Genomic DNA, 22310 nt, shown 5'->3' on the forward strand with positions numbered 1-22310 from the left:
AGCACCTTCTTCCACATGTTTGGTGTGTCTCCCAGGTGGCTTGTGGCAAACTTTAAACGAGACTTTTTATGGATATCTTTGAGAAATGGCTTTCTTCTTGCCACTCTCCATAAAGGCCAGATTTGTGCAGTGTACGACTGATTGTTGTCCTATGGACAGACTCTCCCACCTCAGCTGTAGATCTCTGCAGTTCATCCAGAGTGATCATGGGCCTCTTGGCTGCATCTCTGATCAGTTTTCTCCCTGTTTGAGAAGAAAGTTTGGAAGGACGGCCGGGTCTTGGTAGATTTGCAGTGGTCTGATGCTCCTTCCATTTCAATATGATGGCTTGCACAGTGCTCCTTGAGATGTTTAAAGCTTGGGAAATCTTTTTGTATCCAAATCCGGCTTTAAACTTCTCCACAACAGTATCTCGGACCTGCCTGGTGTGTTCCTTGGTTTTCATAATGCTCTCTGCACTTTAAACAGAACCCTGAGACTATCACAGAGCAGGTGCATTTATACGGAGACTTGATTACACACAGGTGGATTCTATTTATCATCATCGGTCATTTAGGACAACATTGGATCATTCAGAGATCCTCACTGAACTTCTGGAGTGAGTTTGCTGCACTGAAAGTAAAGGGGCCGAATAATATTGCACGCCCCACTTTTCAGTTTTTTATTTGTTAAAAAAGTTTAAATTATCCAATCAATGTTGTTCCACTTCACGATTGTGTCCCACTTGTTGATTCTTGACAAAAAAATTAAATTTCATATCTTTATGTTTGAAGCCTGAAATGTGGCGAAAGGTTGCAAGATTCAAGGGGGCCGAATACTTTTGCAAGGCACTGTATCTCTATCAATCGCATTGGCAACACAGATGAGGCAGACATTGATCAAGTGGGGCCGCTGCATTTTGCTGTCGAAAAGAACGGCCGATGTGCGCATCAGTGTTGTTAATAACGGCGTTACAATATAACGGCGTTACTAACGGCGTTATTTTTTTCAGTAGTGAGTAATCTAATTAATTACTTTTCTCATCTTGGCAACGCCGTTACCGTTACTGAGGCGGGAAAGGCGTGCGTTACTATGCGTTACTAAGTTGGTTGAATAAAAAAAGTCAGAGACGGACTCACGGAGACGAGAGAGCAGAGCAGGAGTGGGGAAGACACCGTTGCAGACGCGATGCTAGGTGGCTCCAGTAATACCTGACCGTAGCCTACAAACTACGCCCACATGATACGGTAGATATCACATATTATAGAACTAGATGCAAATGACAGACACGACTGCATTGGCAACATGTTTTAAGGACTACATGCGTTAGTAAACAGCTGCCATCTTAAAGCAGTAGACCTCTCAGGAAGGCTCTGTTGTAGAGATCCTTCCTAGCGAACCTACTTTTTTTTTTTTATCTAAAATGGTCCTAAATCGGCAAAATCTTGACTTAAATCTATCTTTAAATGATGAAACAGTTTTAAAACTTACACATGTTGAAAGTAGACAGAAGGGAACTAATGCAATAGCGGGAGCAATTTTAACAACTTTAACGGTTGATTCACAACTTTAAATGACTTCCACACATACTGTAGCAAAGGTTACTATCTAGTTATCGCAATACCCTTGTGTCTAGTTAAGTGGAGGGTAAAGAATTGGGCTAGGGCCAATTGTCCCAAAAACCCTTTAAACTTCACATTGTGTGACCTTTTTTTTTTTTTTTTTTTTTGAGAAAAAAAAAAAAAACATGAAAATTATCACTAGTTACTTTGCCAAGTAACTAATTATTCTAAGATTCAGGTAACTGAGTTACTAACGCAATTACTTTTTGGGAGAAGTAATTTGTAACTGTAATTAATTACTTTTTTAAAGTAAAATTAACAACACTGGTGCACATGTGCGTAGTAATTTTCCCACGGTTTTAGTTCCGTTTTCCCCTAATTTTAGAAACCCTTTTGAGAAGATGGCAAAAAGAAAAAAAAGACGAAGAGTATCGTACTTTTCAGCAGGAATGGACAGAGGAATTTGCCTTCGTGGAGAGAGCAGGTTCTGCGGTGTGTCTATTATGTCTAATATGCAATGATAAAATTGCATTTATGAAAAGGTCAAATATAAAGCGGCACTTCGACACCCGCCATACTACATTTGCATAGAAATATCTGGCGGGGGGGAGCTTCTTACAAGAGTGCAAGCTAGTCAGTAGCAACTCCGTGTTTGGACCAAACAAGGTGACTGGAATTCGGCTAGCTTTGCTGGCGCTTTAGCAATTGTGAGAAACGGGAAGCCATTCACAGATGGGGAATACGCCAAAGCATTCATGCTTGATGTTGCCAATGAACTTTTTGACGACTTTTCGGATAAAGACAAGATTATTAAACGGATAAAAGACACGCCCCTGTCATCAAGAACTATTCACGATTGTACCGTCATGATGTCAAATCAAATTGAGGCAACACAAGTGATGGACATAAATTCGGCTCCATTTTTTCACTCGCTTTGAATGAGTCAACGGACGTAAGCAATTTATCACAGTTCAGCGTGATCGCAAGGTATGTTGTGGGTGACACACTACATGAGGAAAGTCTGGCAGTTTTGGCTATGCAAGGAACAACAAGAGGGGAGGATTTATTCAAGTCCTTCATTGAGTTCGCTAAAGAAAAAAATCTACCAATGGACAAACTTGTTTCGGTGTGCACTGATGGTGCTCCGTGTATGCTTGGAAAAAACAGGATTCATGTCGATTCTCCGTGAACATGAAAAGAGACGTATCCTAAGTTTCTCAATGCCTGCATCACGCTTAACCTCATCAAGTATCAACCAGACTACAAAGCCATCAGCAACACCATGCAGCACCAGAGGTCGCATTAATGGTAAGAAATATTCATCATTGATTAGCAGCAGCATAACAATGTTATTAAAAAGAATTCAGAGACTTATTGTTCTTTAAAAATGTTGAAATTAATAATAAAATGCACACATTACTCGTATTTTTAGTTTTAAACATATTGAATGGCTCTCACGGGATTACATTTTTTAAAAATGTGGTGTTTATGGCTCTCAGCCAGAAAGGTTCCCAACCCCTGTTCCAGCCAGTACCTCCTGACATACCAATATGCTTGCCTACTCTTCAGATATGATCATAAAACTGGATAGGGTGTCGTTACAGAAATTCATAGGAGCTAGCATCTTTTTTTATATCTTGTGTTTGTCCTCAATATTGACACTTGACGTTAGCAAGCACATCAGATTTGTTCCCAGAAACAATATGCCTGCTCACTAGGCAGTGTTTTTTTCATCAACGGCAACGGAAACATTTCGTTGACGAATATTTTTTCATGACGACGCAACGATGACGAGCTGAAAACAAGTCTTGGATGACTGTAACGTGATGAAAAGATTGCCAATTTATGTGACGAGACGAGAACGAGATGAAAATGCGCCATCGTACCTGTTATATGTTTATAATGTGCACATTTTTTTTTTAGTAGCAGTCAGCCTGCTTCCGGGCTGTCTTTTGTGCCATTCCCGTGACTTGCTCACACCCCCACCCTCCCCCGAGGCAATGCACATGAACGGTGTTCTAATACGGCAGTTGAAACGGCGCGAGAATTTATGGTCGCATTTTAAAGAGCATACGACACCAGAAAAAAAGTCTTAAATGGCATTATTATGTGAATTGGAATCATATTTTGAGACGATTCGACCATATACAACAATTTAGCAAAGCGCAGATGACGAGAAATTAGTCTTTTAATCTGCCGGTTAGCCACGCCTACAATTATAGGGCTTTAGCGTCCCCAACAGGTGGATGACGTCAGCGGTAGACTAGGCTCATCCGTTTTACTATTCAGCCCATTGAGGGGGAATAGTTCAGAACGAGGAAAACGAGACGAAGAGAGCTGCAAAATGTCATTGTTTCAGTCTCTCTACTCCCAATATTTTTACAGGATATTCTTTTTATCCAAGTATTTTCCCCAAAAGCTATATAAATGGCTTGAGAAGGACCAGTCAGCCCGTCGAGGGGGAACTATTCACAATGAGGAAAACGCGACGAAGAGAGCGGCAAAATGTCATTGTTTCTGTCTCTTTACTTCAATATTTTTACAGGATATTCTTTTTATCCAAGTATTTTTCCCCAATAGCTATATAAATGGCTTGAGAAGGACCAGTCAGCCCGTCGAGGGGGAACTATTCACAATGAGGAAAACGAGACGAAGAGAGCGGCAAAATGTCATTGTTTCTGTCTCTTTACTTCAATATTTTTACAGGATATTCTTTTTACCCAAGTACTTTCCCCAATTGCTAAATAAATGGCATGGTCATGACAAATAACTTGTGCTAAATGGAATATAAAATAATAAAAATCCATTTATTCAAGACGACATGGCAAAATTACTCCATAATGGTCAAAACAGTCGACTTTACCTTTACTGTCACACCTGCCAAACGATATTTTATGACACCTAAATCGGACATATGTCATTTCCCTTCCCCGGCTTCGGAGAATGTAAACAGACCAGAAGGAGTGACAGCTAGCCGACATGCTAACCCGAACCGAGGGATGTTTCAAAGTCTTCGAAGTGGAAAATCACACATAACTAGCCTGGATTATTTGACATGACGACCCGGTTGTCGAGTTTCTTTGCGGATCGGCAAACCGCCCGGCGGAGAGCAATTTACAGTTCGTTCCCTGGAGGAGGGTGGCTGGAATTGTTGTGTAGCTAACGTGCTAACAGCTAACTGCTAATGAGCGTGAGGATAGCTTTTTACATGCCTATCAATGATCAAACGTAAGTAGTCCTTTATTTAAAGGAATTTTATAGTGTTTACTTTGTAATCACTGTATTCGTATTTGACATAATACAAAACAAGATGTTTACTCACTTCCTTGTAAGTCCAATGGTCCCACAGTAAATATCCACGGTGAATGGGAACCTTTTGAAACTCCAAAAAGGCGCATACGCCTCTCCCGCATACAGAATGATTTTTCTGCAGCCGTTTGGCTGGCGTGATGCAAAAAATAAAAGTATTAATCCGCAAAATCAGCTGAATCCTTCGTCCTCATACACAACAGTACACTGTAGCGTGAAGAGGACGTCTTCTACCGTACACGTCACAGCGCCCTCCTCCTCAATGCGAGACCGAAGCCGGAAGTTACTCATTTTCCTGGCGCGGGATTCAAAAAACTAAATAAATATAGCGATCGCTTCCACACACATCCAAGCGGTCCATATCATTCAGGAGCATAAAATACCGCGTGTATTATGAAATAAACATGCTTTTTCGTGTCACAAGCACTTTAAGTATAATCCGACCAAAAGAAGAATGCAATGCACTGTCCCCGTGGGAGATCAAGGTAAAAAGTGGGGCCATATGCTGGGTTAAAAAATATACTACGAATCTGAAGTGGCCCCTCAAAGTTCGACACACTGATATTAATGCAAAGGTAAGTTGTTTCAAGTCATTTTAAGTGATTATAGACCAAGAGTTTTATTCAGCAAATGGCCTGTTATCATTTTAATATGTATTTCCACATTTTTGGTGTAAATGGAGCGCCAAGTTTAGGCTAATATTTTTGTTTATTTGTAAATAAGCTTTGGAAGTAAACACTGTGGAGCCTGTCCGTGATGCCAAAAAGGTTGGTGACCCCCTGTGCTTTATAAAGTATATCGTCATAACCTGCATATAATTTCTGTGAGTTAAAGATTGTCATAAAATTATGCAAAACTTAGGCTAGCTAAATTTACTAAAAAATGTACCTTAATTTAAAAATGATTTATTGAATTAATTTCTATTACAATAGGATAGGGTCGATAAAACATCTTTTGGAATTTGTGATGTCTGACTTCCATTTTACGGGGCATTTAAAAAACCAAAGTCACCTGAAAACAGCCGGGTGTTGAGGTCCCAGACGCATTAGGTCCTTGAGCGCCGCCTGGTGGAGCGAGCGAGACGGCGCGGGCGCTGAGCTCAGCGCGTTTTCGTCCAACAGGAAGGAGATGAGCAGAGGGAACAAGACGCCCACCAGCTGAGGACCTGAAACAGACATAGGTACAACACAAAAGAGACTTTTAGACCAGTGTTTTTCAACCTCTGAGTCACGGCACGTATTTACATTGGAAAAAAATCTCACACACCACAAACCAAAAATGTTCCAACATTACTTTCTGTACAGTATATTTATACTTACTCAGTGTGAAACCTGAGCCTGTTTAGATGAACCCAAAGCTGATATCCTGGCAGGAATCTTCATCAACAGCTCTCAGTCTCTGTTTTTTTTTGTTTTTTTTTTAAATTTTTTTAGCAGTTAGGCTTGAAAGGCTCAGAATTATCAGATGGGGGGACTATAGCAATGTCTTTAACAGCATCAGGGCCGAGCAGCTCGTTGACAATAGATTTGCAGGCAGGTAGTATTAAAGAGCATACGACATGAGAAAAAAAGTCTTAAATGGCATTATTATGTGAATTAGAAACATATTTTGAGACGATTCGACGATATACAACAATTTAGCAAAGCGCAGATGACGAGAAATTAGTCTTTTAATCTGCCGGTTAGCCACGCCTACCATCATAGGGTTTTAGCGTCCCCAACAGGTGGATGACGTCAGCGGTAGACTGGGCTCATCGGTTTTACTATTCAGCCCATTCAGGGGGAATTATTCAGAACGAGGAAAACGCGACGAAGAGAGCCGTAAAATGTCATTGTTTCAGTCTCTCTACTCCAATATTTTTACAGGATATTCTTTTTATCCAAGTATTTTCCCCAATAGCTATATAAATGACTTGAGAAGGACCAGTCAGCCCGTCGAGGGGGAACTATTCACAACGAGGAAAACGCGACGAAGAAAGCTACAAAATGTCATTGTTTCTGTCTCTTTACTTCAATATTTTTACAGGATATCCTTTTTTATCCAAGTATTTTCTCCAATTGCTAAATAAATGGCATGGTCATGACAAATAACAGTCTTGTGCTAAATGGAATATGAAATCATAAAAAAGCATTTATTCAGGACGACATGGCAAAATTACTCCAAAATGGTGGAAACTGTCGACTTCACCTTTACTGTCGCACCTCCCGAACGATATTTTACGACACCTAAATCGGCCATATGTCATTTCTCTTCCCCGGCTTCGGAGAATGTAAACAAACCAAAAGGCGTGACAGCTAGCCGACATGCTAACCCGAAAGAGTGATGTTTCAAAGTCTTCTAAGCGGAAAATCACACATAACTAGCCTGGATTATTTGACATGATGACTGGGTTGTCAATTGTCTTCGCGGATCGACAAACCCCCCGGCGAAGAGCAATTTACAGTTCGTTCCCCGGAGGAGGGTGGCTGCAGTTGTTGTGCAGCTAACGCGCTGCTAATGTGCATGAGGAGAGCTTTTTACATGCCTATCAATGATCAAACGTAAGTAGTCCTTTATTTAAAGACAGTTTGTAGTGTTTACTTTGTAATAGCTGTATTAATATTTGACATAATACTAAACAAGATGTTTACTCACTTCCTCGTAAGTCCAATGGTCCCACAGTAGTCGTCGGGCTTGTTTTGACCAATATCCACGGTGAATGGGACCTTTTGAAAGTCCAAAAAGGCACATACGCCTCTCCCTCATACAGAATGATTTTTCTGCAGCCGTTTGGCAGGCGTGATGCGAAAAATAAACGTTTAATCCGCAAAATCAGCTGAATCCTTCGTCCTCATACACAACAGTACGCTGTATAGTGAAGAGGACGCCTTCTACCGTACACGTCACAGCGCCCTCCTCATCAATGCAAGACCGAAGCCAGAAGTCACTCATTTTCATGGCACAGGATTAAAAAAACTAAATAAATATAGCGATCGCTTCCACACACATCCAAGCGGTCCATATCATTCAGGAGCATAAAATACCGCGTGTATTATGAAATAAACATGCTTTTTCGTGTCACATGCACTTTAAGGTCTCTGCCACAGTCTGGGAGTTTGCATTTAGCAACAAGTTCAGCAACAAGGTAACTGGCTTTGGGGGCTTTCTCATTTACCTTTGTAGTTTGTCTCAAAAAAGTTGCCTGTTTCTCTGTTTTCACAAAGGCGAACAAAATAGTCCATCGACTTGTTTTGAAGCGACGGGTGTTTCATTTGGGGATGACATTTAGGATAGCTGCTCGTTTCGCGTTCAACAACTGCTCAGATTTCTAGCCGTCAGCCACCTTGCTGCCCTTGACAATGTGTTGGAATAAAACACGGGGAGGATTGACTGTCGTCACATATGGATAAAATAGAAAGGACACTTTCGTGAATATTGACTCTTGACGAGTCGAATCAAATGATGTACAGTAGACGTGCTAGGGTCCACATTGTCGTGGACAGCAAGGTAGCTGATGTTTAGAAATTCGAGCAGTTATTGAACGCGACAAAAGCAATACCTCGCTCATCTGCACACAACTTTCTACCTCCTCCTTCCTTCCTACTGCAACTCCGCCCGACGACGTAAAAAAATAAAAATAAAAATTCGATATTGGATAATTTCTCGCGGCACACCTGACGATCTCTCACGGCACACCAGTTGAAAAACACTTTGTAGAAAAAAAACACATTTTAGACAGCACAGTTTCCCCCCACAAACTCTTTGGCTGCCATTGACAGCGATAGACGTCATTTTGACCATCATTGCAATGGCCTATTTAAAGGTTTTGACACAAAAAACAAAAACAAAAAAACAATCAATAGAGCTCAAAAATGCAAAGAAAATAGACCACATTCCTCTTTTTTTAATCCTCATTGTCTACCTTTGACAGCACTAGACATCCAGTCTATTTCAAGTGAGAGGGTTGGCTGCAAATGAAATACCTTACGGCACCTTAAAGTATTACTGTACTATAAATATAAAAATGTAAATGTAAATATTCATACTTTTTAACATACTAATTCATTAAATAATTTGTGTTCATTTTCATAGTTTTTATCAATACTTTTTTTTGCTACATCCAATCATCTTTCTGCTGTGAACTACTAGTACACGTTCAATCCATTAGAAGTAGGAAGATGGCAGCGAATGAACGTTCATTCATTGACTGCTTGCTTGACTAATTTCTTGTTTTTTGTTTGACGGTTCGTTAATGTCCATTTGCTGCCAGCCCTCTAGCTGATGAGTTTATCACGAGTAGACGTCCAACCCATTTGAAGTGGCAGGATTGGCAGCGAATGAACGTTCATTCGCTGCCAACCCTGCCACTTCAGATGGATTGGACGTCTATAACCGTCAATGGCCCTGGAACATGAGCGATTCTCGCCAACTATGGGGGCGCTTGAAACTTACGCCGGTCCACGTCTGCTGCCAGCACCAAAACCTCCAAGGCGGCAATGGCCTCCAGAACCGCCTGCAGCTCCTCCGGACATTGAGGTCGCCGCCGCTCCACATTCTGGCGAGCGAGCACACATTTTGAGGTCAAACATGGGCGGGCAAAGAGCCACGAGTCCGGCACGGTACCTGGAGGAACCTCAGCAGTGCTGGTCCAAGTGATCGGATGTACGGCGCGGAAACGTCCGGTCGGGTTCCAAAGAGCCACGCCAACAATCGGAAGCAGCGACCCGCCACCTGAGCAACATTCAGTACAAACATTCTATTCAATGGGGCCCAACCGATAGAAATCACATTTTAAAACACATATTTTTCCAACTATGAGCTGCAACTCTAAGGGTGCCTTCACACAAGACGATAAGGATCAGGGTCCGGTTAGAGAGCTACCTCGCAGCAACGCTTGCAAATGAGTTGTTGAAAAGGTTCAGCATTCACAGTCTGCCAACCGAACTTTTTTTTTTACGTGGACGAAAGGCACACTCATTGATTGGACAAATAGAAGAGGAAATACCTCCCTCCTAGGAGGGGAGGGAGCGTGGAGTGTCACAGCGTGGTGCTGTGACACTGCATGTAATGTAGCATAGCATAGCAAGTCATCACTCGGCCAGCGGCTGGGTCACTCCCACCTGACTCAATGCCGAGCGAACTGGAGTATGTAAAAAAATGCATAGAGGAAAATTAAACCACAGAAGGGAACCGCCTGGTACCCCAAGTCACAAAGACGCGCAATCGAGCTCACTTTTGTGACTTTTTGGACTGTCAAATTCTCGCCACTTCCAGGAAGAGTGAGACTCATGAAACGGCCGCCCTGAGCCTCTCTTTGTCACTCTCAAACAGCAACAGCATGCAAACACAATCGCAACAGTAGAACCCGATTCTGTGTATCAAATGCAACTGCTTACCGCCATGACTAATAGTCTTTCATCGTGCAATTGTTTATTTTTGATAGCATGCATGCTGTACTTCCGCTTCCAAGGATGCCCTGTGTGTACCATCACCAATGTTGTTAAATTTACTTTAAAAAATTAATTACAGTTACAAATTACTTCTCCCAAAAAGTAATTGTGTTAGTAACTCAGTTACCTGAATGTAAAAGTAATTAGTTACTTGGCAAAGTAACTAGTGATAATTTTCATGTTTTTTTTTCTCCAAAAAAAAAAAAAAAAAAAAAAAAAAAAAACAGGTCACAAAATGTGAAGTTTAAAGGGTTTTGGGGACAATTGGCCCAAGCCCAATTCTTTACCCTCCACTTAACTATACACAAGGGTATTGCGATAACTAGATTATAACCTTTGCTATTTGTGGAAGTCATTTATAGCTGTGAATCAACCGTTAAAGTTGTTAAAATTGCTCCCGTTATTGCATTAGTTCCCTTCTGTCTACTTTCAACGTGTGTAAGTTTTAAACCTGTTCAATCATTTAAAGATAGACTTGAGTCAAGATTTTGCTGATTTAGGGGCATTTTAGATTTAAAAAAAAAAAAAAAGTTACTTAGGTTCGCTAGCAAGGATTTCTACATCAGAGCCTTCCTGAGAGGTCTACTGCTTTAAGATGGCGGCTGTTTACTAACGCATGTAGTCCTTAAAACATGTTACCAATGCAGCAGTGTCTGTCATTTGCATCTAGTTCTATAATATGTGATATCTACTGTATCATGTGGGCGTTGTTTGTAGGCTATGGCTACTGTCAGGTATTATTGGAGCCACCTAGCATCGCGTTGGCAACAGCGTCTTCCCCACTCCTTCTCTGCTCTTTCGTCTCCGTGAGTCCGTCTCTAACAGTAACACACGCCTTTCCCGCCTCAGTAACGGTAACGGCGTTGCCAAAATGAGAAAAGTAATTACTTAGATTACTCATTACTGAAAAAAATAACGCCGTTAGTAATACTGTTAGATTCTAACGCCGTTATTAACAACACTGACCATCACAGCCTGGACCCTGCTCTGTTCACAAGCGAAGCAGGGTGCGCTTCAAGCGGATTGAGACCCACGGTTTTTGAGCGGAACATAGTTTGTTTGCTCCATCAGAACTAGAGTTCGGATGCACGTTCGCATTTACAAAACGAAGCAGACTCTCGGAGAAAAAGAACTCTGGTCAGTTTAAAACGGACCAAACAGTGCTAGTGTGAAAGCGCACTAAATCCGTTCAAAAGTAGAGAATAATCATGGATTTTTGGACAATTAAAGGGAGTCTTAGGGTTACAATATGCTCGATCTACGATGTTTCGCCTTTACAACGCATGTGCCTCATCCACCATTTAGTGCCAAGCACACAAGTTGCTTAGCTAATGGATAGTGTTCGTCCATGCTTGCGCCATGGGAGTATCTTTGCCTTTTGCGGCCCCAAAATAAAAGCAATAACATGGAAACGAAGCTTAACATCACATCACAAAACGATTGGAGAAAAGAGTCCATCTGTAAAAATATGCTGCTACCAAAGTTAAACCGTCGCACAAGACCGCCTCACTAGTCGCCAAAAGCAGTTTTGTTTTCACAGTTGAAGTTAGCGAAACCGAACAACTTCGGGTTAACGTCACGTAAAAATAAGGATAGTCATGTAATGAATCGGGTTGCGTGTATGGTCCAGGTTGTCATGTTGATGTTTTTAGTGTTGCGTTTTCTGGGTTGTACCTAAACGCACCGCACCTGGAGTGACAGAGCGAAGTGTGGCCGGCCGAGTGTGCTTTGTTGGCGTCACAGTAGTCGTGTTCCGCAATTTCGGTCGGATATAAACCACTGAAAACGTTAGCTCGAGTGCTGCAACGATTAATCGATTAACTCGAGTATTCGATTAGAAAAAAATATTCAAATTAAATTTTGCTGATTCGAGTATTCGTTTAATTAAAGTGGCGTTGTAATGGTTTATTTTGAAATGTTTGCCTTTAGTTTTATTGATTTGGGTGGATACATTGCCCTCTAGTCTGCCTCATTTCACATGGCTGAATCCAGCTGTTCCATGTTAAGACCAACATAAGCCAAGTTTTTGTATGACCTAATGATTTTTTTAATGCATTCGTAATTTATTTAGTTTATAGGTATATTTAGCCATTTCTTTGTGGGAATACGTGTCAGAACCATCTGTTATGAACATTGTTAAAAAAACAAACAATAAAAAAACTAGGGCTGTCAAAATTATCGCGTTAACGCGCGGTAATTAATTTTTTAAATTGATCACGTTAAAATATTTGACGCAATTAACGCACATGTCCCGCTCAGAAGTATTCTGCCTTTTGGTAAGTTTTACAGCAAGGCTTTTTGTGCTGCAGCACAACAGTGAACTCTTGTGGTCGCTTTGCGACATGGTTTTTTTTTTCTTCTTGCCAGTTCATATGGCTGCACGACGTCTCGGGCTGAAGCCTACGTTGTAATGTTGTGCTTATATGATCCTTGGACAAGATTTGTCCGTAAGTATGGTTGTAAAGAATGTACATATTATGTTAGTAAGCGAAATGTTCTATTTTTTGTGTGAGACGCTTTTTGTTTATGTTTAGTGAACCTGTATAGCGTGCTAAGCTAACGTTGTTGCTAATGCAATGCTTGTGTACTTTTTTTTTTTTGTTTGTAGTTTTATGACAGTCTAAAGAGGACAATGGTTTGAGGCTATTTTATTAATAAATCAGATGAAAAAGGAAGAAGTCTGATTATTAAGGCGTCGTTCACTAGCTGTCTAGCTTTGGAAAAAGTAGACGCTTCGGAGTGAGGACAGCATAGACAGATTTAAATGACAGTAGAGTGAAATGCCCACTACAGTCCTTATGTACCGTATGTTGAATGTACAGTGGGGAGAACAAGTATTTGATACACAGCCAATGGATTTTCCCATTGGCAGTGTATCAAATACTTGTTCTCCCCACTGTATATATCCATCTTGTGTCTTATCTTTCCATTCCAACAATTTATTTTACAGAATATATATAATTTACAGAAAAATATGGCATATTTCATAGATTGCTTGAATTGCGATTAATTGCGATTAATTACGATTAATTAATTTTTAAGCTGTAATTAACTCGATTAAAAATTTTAATCGTTTGACAGCCCTAAAAAAAACGTTAGCATTTTATAGCATTTAAGCTAGCGGACTTTTGCTATGTAAGTTAGACATTGTTCTTTTGTTGTACATGGATCCTTATTTATTTTTTTATACCGTTTGAGGATTAGCTCAGGTATTTTAATTTTTCATGTTCCCTATCCAGTTACTCGATTATTCGAACTAACCAGTTCATCAAATAATCGACTACTAAAATAATCGATAGCTGCAGCCCTAGTTAACTCTCCAACCAGCTCTTGGCAGAAATGGTAATTACAGTATCTTACATTTTTAGTTTTTTTATATGAAGTATTTTGACAAAAGTTTCGACTTTTTGGTGAGATCTGAACGCGGAATTCAGGTTATGTCGCCAGCGTAACTCCAGGACTCCCTTTATTTTGATAGTAAATAGATTTCTTTTTGGGGCAGTGGGTGCAATTTAGACCTAAAAAATCTTTTTTGAGTCTATTAACCCATTGATGCCTGAATTTACATTAAATTTACACATATGATTGGAGGAATACATGAATACATAAAAATAGCATCGTAATTGACTGACAAAAAGGAAAAAAACAAAACTTTATATCCATCCATCCATGATTAGAGATGTGACCGAAAATTCAGCGAAGAAAACTTTCGAAATAGCATAAAAGTTTTAGCTGAAAGTTTACCGAATAGTGTGAAGTCCTCTTGGGATGACGTCATCAAAACACGGCAAGAAGCAACACTACTGGCTCACAGCCAACATGTCCGCGGCTTGGAAGTATTTTGAGGTATCAAAGAAATATAGAAATTAGTAAATGAAGGAAAATTAAATAGCTAATAACTAAGCTAAACAAATTTGGTTCATGGCTGCTACACACGCGTTCTGAAGTTAGTGTCCATTGATGTCCCACACAGGGGTCGCGTTAACCGGATATTTTCCGTCGTTGACCGGTTTTTTAAAACGGTGACGGAAAAAACTGAAGTCCGTCCGTCATTTTGACAGGTTGCAATTCACACCCCAGACCACAGGGTGGCGAGTTAGCATATTGATTAGCTATTGTCTCTCTTAATGCATGACGTCGTTGGCTCTTCTGTCGGAATATTGTAGCGTCACCGGCACCGTGATTGACACATTAACGCGAGGTTCTTATTGGTGCACCCGGTGTGCCAGCGCGTCATCCAATTGATGGACAAGATTGCCGCCTGTGTATAGACCCCAATCACATGACGTCACAACTCCGCCCCCCTGACTGGAGCCGCCATATTGTGTGTCAGCTCGTGCCTCCTATTACGGCGTGTTTTTCTGCTCGTTAATATTAATAATCAAAATGGTGAAGGCGTGTGTGGCGGTTGGTTGCTGTAACAGAGAAGATAGACGGAGAGACTTGAAGTTCTACCGTATTCTGAGAGACCCGAAGATGAGAGCGAGATGGACCGCTGTAATTCGACAAGAAATCTGGGCACCAAACGATCACCACAGACTATGTAGTAGTCATTTCATATCTGGTAAGATGCATTTAATATATATTTAGAAGATTTTGGGCTGACAACCACAATTAAGATCATTGTGTGACGTTGGTGATTGGGGTCTATATCGTTGCCTCTTTTTCTTTGGGGGCGGAGTTGTTGGCGGTAAGCAGAGTAAAAAGGGAGAAAAATACCACGACTTCCGTGTCTAATTTTTCGCCGCCAAGCAAGCGTTACAATTAAAAATGAATGAAAACTAAATACTATTGAATATGTCATCATTATTTTAAAAATTTAAGTGACGAGTAAAAATAGACAATGACCGGATTTTTATGACCCTGTCAGTCAAAATGACAGACAACGAAAATGTCTAGCGCAACCTCTGGTCCCACATCACATCGAGTACAGTACATTTGAGCCTGTGCGAGAGTAATTTGGAGTTCAATCAACCGAACAATATACAAATATAGTATTCAAATGCACACATGTGCATTTGCCATGGTTTAGTGGTACAATACTTTTATTGCACAACCACTTCCTCTTTTTATCCCATTTTTCCCCCCCACAACTTCCACACCCCCTCTGCTAGTCGCCGTTTAATCCGTCTGGGAGCAACTTCGCTCGGCTTCGTCGCAGCTACAACTCGGCCCACTCACCTGGCTCTTGATCGATTCGAGTTGTTGCACAAGAAAACATCGAGTCTTATTTTAAGGAGTATTAGAGATTGTAATAGATTTGTAAAGAGCTTTACTAGTTTAGGCTAGAACGGAATTGTTTTTTTTGGTGTTGTTGTGAACTACATTCCTACACAAACGTACGTCAAGATCTCATTTAGTTTAGCAACTGGAGCCATGAGACACATTTTTCGAGTGTCCCAAACTTCCAAGGACGCGCATTTATCAAGGTTTCATCGGCCGTGATGTCCGTTGCTCTGATGACGCCAGCACCATTCAGTTTGCCACAAACACACCCTCCCATAGGGGTTTCAGAATCGGCACCTTTCAAATGAAATGTCTCGAGGACCCCTCTGGGGTTGTAGAACCGATGCCAAGGCAAAGGGCAGTAATCGGAAAATGGTTGGAAAGCTCCTCGGTGGCAAGGCCCCCGGGGTAGATGAGATCCGCCCGGAGTTCCTAAAGGCTCTGGATGTTGTGGGGCTGTCGTGGCTGACATGCCTCTACAACATCGCGTGGACATCGGGGACAGTGCCTCTGGATTAGCAGACCGGGGTGGTGGAGGATGTGTTCCAATTATAGAGGGATCACACTCCTCAGCCTCCCCGGTAAAGTCTATTCAGGGGTGCTGGAGAGGAGGGTCCGTCGGGAAGTCGAATCTCGGATTCAGCAGGAGCAGTGTGGTATTCGTCCCGGCCGTGGAACAGTGGACCAGCTCTACACCCTTGGCAGGGTCCTCGAGGGAGCATGGGAGTTTGCCCAATCAGTCTACATGTGCTTTGTGGATTTGGAGAAGGCGTTCGATCGTATGCCTCGGGGAGTACTGTGGGGGGTGCTCCAGGAGTACAGGGTACCGAGCCCCTTGGTAAGGACTGTTCGGTCCCTGTACGACCGGTGTCAGAGTTTGGTCCACATTGCAGGCAGTAAGTTGAATTCGTTCCCAGTGAGGGTTGGACTCCGCCAAGGCTGCCCTTTATCACCAATTCTGTTCATAATTTTTATGGACAGAATTTCTAGGTGCAGCCAAAACGTTGAGGGGGTCCGGTTTGGTGACCTCAGCATTGCATTTCTGCTTTTGCAGATGATGTGGTGCTGTTGGCTTCATCGATCCGTGACCTCCAACTCTCAATGGGGCGGTTCGCAGCCGAGTGTGAAGCGGTTGGGATGAAGATCAGCACCTCCAAATCCGAGACCATGGTCCTCAGCCGGAAAAGGGTGGAGTGCCCTCTCTGGGTTGGGGATGAGATCCTGCCCCAAGTGGAGGAGTTCCAAGTATCTTGGGGTCTTGACGGTAGGTGGGAGCGGGAGATTGACAGGCGGATTGGTGCAGCGTCTGCAGTAATGCGGACTCTGCACCGGTCCGTAGTGGTGAAGAAGGAGCTGAGCCGAAAGGCAAAGCTCTCGATTTACCAGTCGATCTACGTTCCTACCCTCACCTATGGTCATGAGCTGTGGGTCGATACCAAAAGAACAAGATCTCGAATACAAGCGGCCAAAATGAGTTTCCTCCGCAAGGTGTCCGGTAGAGGCATGCAAAATTTCCGATTCTTAGATTACTCGCGATTCGGCCATGGAAGATTCGAGAACGATTCACAAATATCCAAATTCCAATTATTGAATTATACCAGGTAAAGCGGAAGTAAAACACAGTCAGCGCGGTCTTTGGGACGCAATGAGGAACGGACTAAGAGTAAATATCATGTTCAACTCATGCCGCGAGATTAAAAAAACACAATCATTCCTGACTGCGGCTGACAGCCGCCACAAACAACGCCCAGTTGCTAGTTGCTACAAACATACGGCTACAGTAGATATCATATATATATGTAAAACTAGATGCAAAATGACAGACGACGTCGGTGTTAGAACTTGTATTATTGAACAGAGATGCGAAATGACAGACTTTCCGGCGTAAGTAAACAGCCGCCATCTTAAACCAGTAGACCTCTCTAGAAGGCTCTGTTGTAGCGAACCTAATGAGGGAGGGATGGATGGATGGATGGATGGATGGATGGAAAAAATGAAATACAAATTGAATTATATGCATGTGTATTTTTCAGCTTTTCAGTTTTGATTTTCTCGGCCAAGTTTTTCCAATATTCGGTTTCGGCCAAGAAGTTTGCTTTCCTAATATACAGTATATGTATACATATATATATTAGGGCTGTCGAAATTATCGCGTTAACGGGCGGTAATTAATTTTTTAAATTAATCACGTTAAAATATTTGACGCAATTAACGCACATGCCCCGCACAAACAGATTAAAATGACAGTTCAGTGTAATCTCCGCTTGTTACTTGCTTTTTGGTGTTTGGCGCCCTCTGCTGGCGCTTGGGTCCAATTGATTTTATGGGTTAGTACCATGAGTGAGCATGGTGTAATTATTGACATTAACAATGGCGAGCTACTAGTTTATTTTTTGATTGAAAATTTTACAAATTTTAATAAAACGAAAACATTAAGAGGGGTTTTAATATAAAATTTCTATAACTTGTACTAACATTTATCTTTTAAGAACTACAAGTCTTTCTATCCATGGATCGCTTTAAGAGAATGTTAATAATGTTAATGCCATCTTGTTGATTTATTGTTATAATAAACATATACAGTACTTATGTACCGTATGTTGAATGTATATATCAGTCTTGTCTTATATTTCCATTCCAACAATAATTTACAGAAAAATATGGCATATTTTATAGATGGTTTGAAGTGCGATTAATTTTTAAGCTTTAATTAACTCGATTAAAAATTTTAATCGTTTGACAGCCCTTATATATATATATATATATATTCATATTCATATATATATTGACAACAATGACGATAACAAAAATATTTATAATTTTTTTTTTATGACAGTGACGTCACAATGACGAGCTAAAAACATTGCTTGGAAAACATAACGTGAGAAATGCCAGTTTTTGTCTGACAAGATGACAGAGATGAAAATGCGACCGTTTCTCTCATACGTTCAAAATGCCACTTGTTCATGTCCGCCAATAGACATAATTCCTGTTTTTTCAACAACGGACAGCAGCATTCATGCAGTAGGACGCCAATTAAAGGACGTCATTTTTGAATGAAAATTCCTTCATTGTCATGTTTTAAGGCTTTAACTACTACTACTACTATTACTACGAATACAATACTTTTATTCGGCTCTCTTGGTTTTATTGAAGTGTTAAAAAATTTTTTGGGTCACCCTGTATTCATACATTTTATTTAATCAATTAACTTAGTGCCTGCCATTGACGGCGCCAGACTTCCAATCCAATTTGACGAACGTTCATTAGCCCCTCTCAATCAAAATGGGTTGGATGTCCATCACCATCAATGGCAGCCGATGACTTAAAACACTGACACGTGCGACTTATAGTTAATGCGTTCTGTCGAGATAAATTTTCATCCAATTTCTCAGCGTAAAATAAAGGGAGTACTGACGTCAGGGTCTTTATGGTCCATGGCGTCACCGAAGCGCCGTAGCGTGACGGCGTGCAGCGCAGGCGCCCCCGCACACAAGTCTGGACCGGCGGCTGACAGGAAGACAGTGAGCCCTGTCAGAAGGGCCGCCTCGTCCATACGATCGGCGTTCTGCGCGTCCAGCAGCGTGCAGAGAGCAGAGCGCGCGATGCTCTTCCACGCGTCGCCACTTTTCTCTTGGCGACTCGGTGAGGACGCCAACACCGTTTTGAGCGTGAGCAGAAGCGTCCGAGCCACCAGGCCAGGTCCCGTGAAGTTCAACCCGGAGTCTGCCTCCAGGGTATCCGGGAGAGGCCACACTGTTACTTGAGGTTTTACTGAAAGTACCAGGGAAATTAACATTAAAATCACACACACACAAAATGAAAAAGCAAATAAAATAAACAATAATACTAAATTTAAAAAAAATCTTAAAGCCAAATTTGTCTGAATAAAAATAAAGATTAAAAGATAATAAAACCACACAAACGAGCTAAAGCCAAACATGTAAAAACAAAACAAAATTTTTAAAAAAATACCAGAAACCAAGACTAAAATAAAATAAAAAGACCCAAATACAATCAAGAACTTGATCTGTGGCCCTGGGCGTATCTTAATTTCTTTATAGGGTGCCATTTGGACGTAACGGAGAGGACACTAACAGAGGGGACATTTTGCGCCAAAGTTAGCTCTCAGCCAAGCTTTGCTAGCGTGATACCTAACATGGCTAAGGATACTTAATGAGAAATCTATCATTTTACAAATACAGGTAGTCCGCTAGTTATGACAGACCCGACTGACGCGATTTCGACTTTACGATGCCTGAGCCTCATTGTTTTTTTTTGTTTTTTTTTTAACTTTTGTTGTGATTCATGCTTTTATTTTGGCGCACACACACGCGCGCACACACACACACACACACAGCAGCCGAGTGAAAGAGGTGACAGCCTGCGCGCACATATGTTGCTTGTCAAGCATCCAGAGACACGTGCTGTATATAACCCCTTTTGTACTGTTTATTGTGCGTTTTCAATTGTGGTCAAGTACTTAGGGCGAGTTTATGTGATTGTTTTTGATGATGTGCGGATGCTAACTGATACATGCTAATCATTTGTTATTGCTGTATCAGCAGCTACTTGTAAACGCAAATTTGAATTGCTGTTATTGAAGATGAGACTGATTTCATTTCATTTTAGTTAGGTTCATTCTGCAAGTGTTGATGTCATGAGCAGCTGAATATAAACAGCAAACCACACGGGCGTCTGAAATCGTTATTTTGGAGCTTAGCTCACTGTCTAGTTAGGACTTAGCTCAAACGTCTTGGCGAGGACAGTACAAAGACGTATAATCCATGTTTTTGGATAGTTCTTTTTTATTTAAAGGGTGTTTTGAGGTATTTAAAGGGTTCATTCTGACTTGCGCGAAAATCTGGGTTTCATCGCTAGCGCAGAAACCGAACTTGTTCGAAAACCGGGAACTACACGTAAACCTTTTGAAATGATTCTATTTCTTTAATAAGAGCGTTAACCACACTGAACATACTTCGTGAAACTGCAAAATCTTATTTTTAAAGGCGGTCAAAAATATAATTGCTTACCACAGTTGAATTTCCCGCCACTGGTGTGACATTAACTCAGAAGAGTGATGTCACTGATAAATGGGGAATTTTTTTAAAGGGACACTAACACAACAGACTGGACAGTGACACTGGGGATGAATAGAAAGCCTTTTCTTTCTTAAATTAAATAACATATCTTAATTTAGAAACAAGACATGATTCAAGATAAAAAAAAAATTGAGAACAAAATTATCAGAACTCCAGACTTTTGAAAACAAAACAAAAATACACAAAAACCATAAAGCAAGACTTGTCAAAATAAATTAAAAACAAAAATAGGATAAAGCCAGACTTGTGTCGTTGTGAGTTACCATGTTGTGTGCCGGGTTGTATCGCGAGCTCTCTTAGCACTCCCAGAAGCAAGTAAAGGATTGTGGGTAAGATGGAGATGCTTCCTGCGCCGCAACCATCAAATCAAAGACGAAAACTTTTCATTGGCTGTTCAAGACAATGCAGCGTCGCGGTTGCTTACCTTCGGGCGAGCACACCGACGGCAGCTGAGAGAGGACGCGCAAGGCCGACGACACCAGGAGACAATCGCTGTCGCTCAGATTCCACACCGAACCGCCAGGACCTGCGCACGAACACACATAGACTTTTGGCTGCCGTTGTCGGCGCGACATGTCCAATCCGTTTGAAGCGGGAAGGTTTGCAGCAAATGAGCGAGCATTCGTTCACCTCCTGCTTCAAATGGATTGGACGTCTACTAGTGATGAACTCATTTCAATTGATGGCATAGGCATGAAAAGGCCTTCCTTCGCCCCTACCAAAATGGCCTCAGGGCAGCCATGTTGATAGGGGCCACCTTCCCATCAAAGTCAATGCATTTAAATTTAAATCAAGTCATAACTAGCATTAAAAGTTGATTTGATGACTGCTGGTTACTCAGTGGCTGCCTGTGACGGCACTAGATGTCCAATCCATTTTAAATGGGAGGGTTGGCAGCAGAAGAACAAACGGATTTCAAATGGATGCCTACTAATGACAAAAACGTTACAATTCATAGCGGAAGAATGTTTGGACGTCTATCATCGTCGATGGCACTGAAAGACTTCAATTTATTCCAATCCGTTTGAAAATGACAAATTATAGAGTTGTCCCGATCCGATCTGCCGATACAGAGTACTGATCTGATACCAACGCAATTTATTCATCAACGCATTTACATACTGATTGCAAAACATACATTTTTTTCCTTTTGACATCATCATTGTCCATCTTGATTAATTTGTTGCTTTTTTGCCATTAAAAAATTTCTAAAAACTTCCGATCTTGTAAAAATGACGAGCCAAGGCTCATTTCTGATGACGTTGTCAGATCAGGTTACATCCCTAACCGTTATAGCTCTGGATTATTTTGTTGCTTGTTTCCCTTAACTCATTCCCTGCCATTGACAGAGATAGATGTTCAATTTATTTGAACTGGGAAGGCTGGCATTGAGTGATGATGTTTCTCTGCAATTAACGGCAATAGGCGTCCAATCTAATTTGACTAATCCCCAATCACAATGGATTGGATGTCTATCGCAGTCTTTGGCAGGCAATGAGTTTATACTTGAAAATAAATATATTTTTTCTTTTTCACCTGATTCCGATCTTCTAAAAATGGCATGATAGGGATCGATTTCTGATCACGTACGCGAATCTGGGACAGCCCTAATAATAATTATTAAATAAGAATTTTCAAAAATAAAAAATAATTTATGAATAATTTCTGTTGCATCCAATCCTTCTTTTTCTGTGAATATAGAT

At 41.2% G+C, this 22310-nt stretch overlaps 1 protein-coding gene across 4 annotated transcripts in view; it reads right to left on the minus strand.

The window, feature by feature from the left end:
- heatr5a (HEAT repeat containing 5a) overlaps positions 1-22310 on the minus strand; it is a 74686-nt gene that overhangs the window by 3085 nt on the left and 49291 nt on the right. For all 4 annotated transcript variants that reach the window (XM_057858529.1, XM_057858528.1, XM_057858527.1 and 1 more), the window contains 6 exons: positions 21032-21133; positions 20871-20954; positions 18924-19279; positions 9453-9560; positions 9282-9384; positions 5862-6015 (listed from right to left, as the gene is read on the minus strand). In XM_057858529.1, coding sequence (XP_057714512.1) covers positions 5862-6015; positions 9282-9384; positions 9453-9560; positions 18924-19279; positions 20871-20954; positions 21032-21133 — 907 coding nt within the window. The remainder of the gene's footprint in view (positions 1-5861; positions 6016-9281; positions 9385-9452; positions 9561-18923; positions 19280-20870; positions 20955-21031; positions 21134-22310) is intronic.

Source organism: Corythoichthys intestinalis, chromosome 15 (genome assembly GCF_030265065.1).
Source record: "Corythoichthys intestinalis isolate RoL2023-P3 chromosome 15, ASM3026506v1, whole genome shotgun sequence".
Classification (NCBI taxonomy): Eukaryota; Metazoa; Chordata; class Actinopteri; order Syngnathiformes; family Syngnathidae; genus Corythoichthys; species Corythoichthys intestinalis.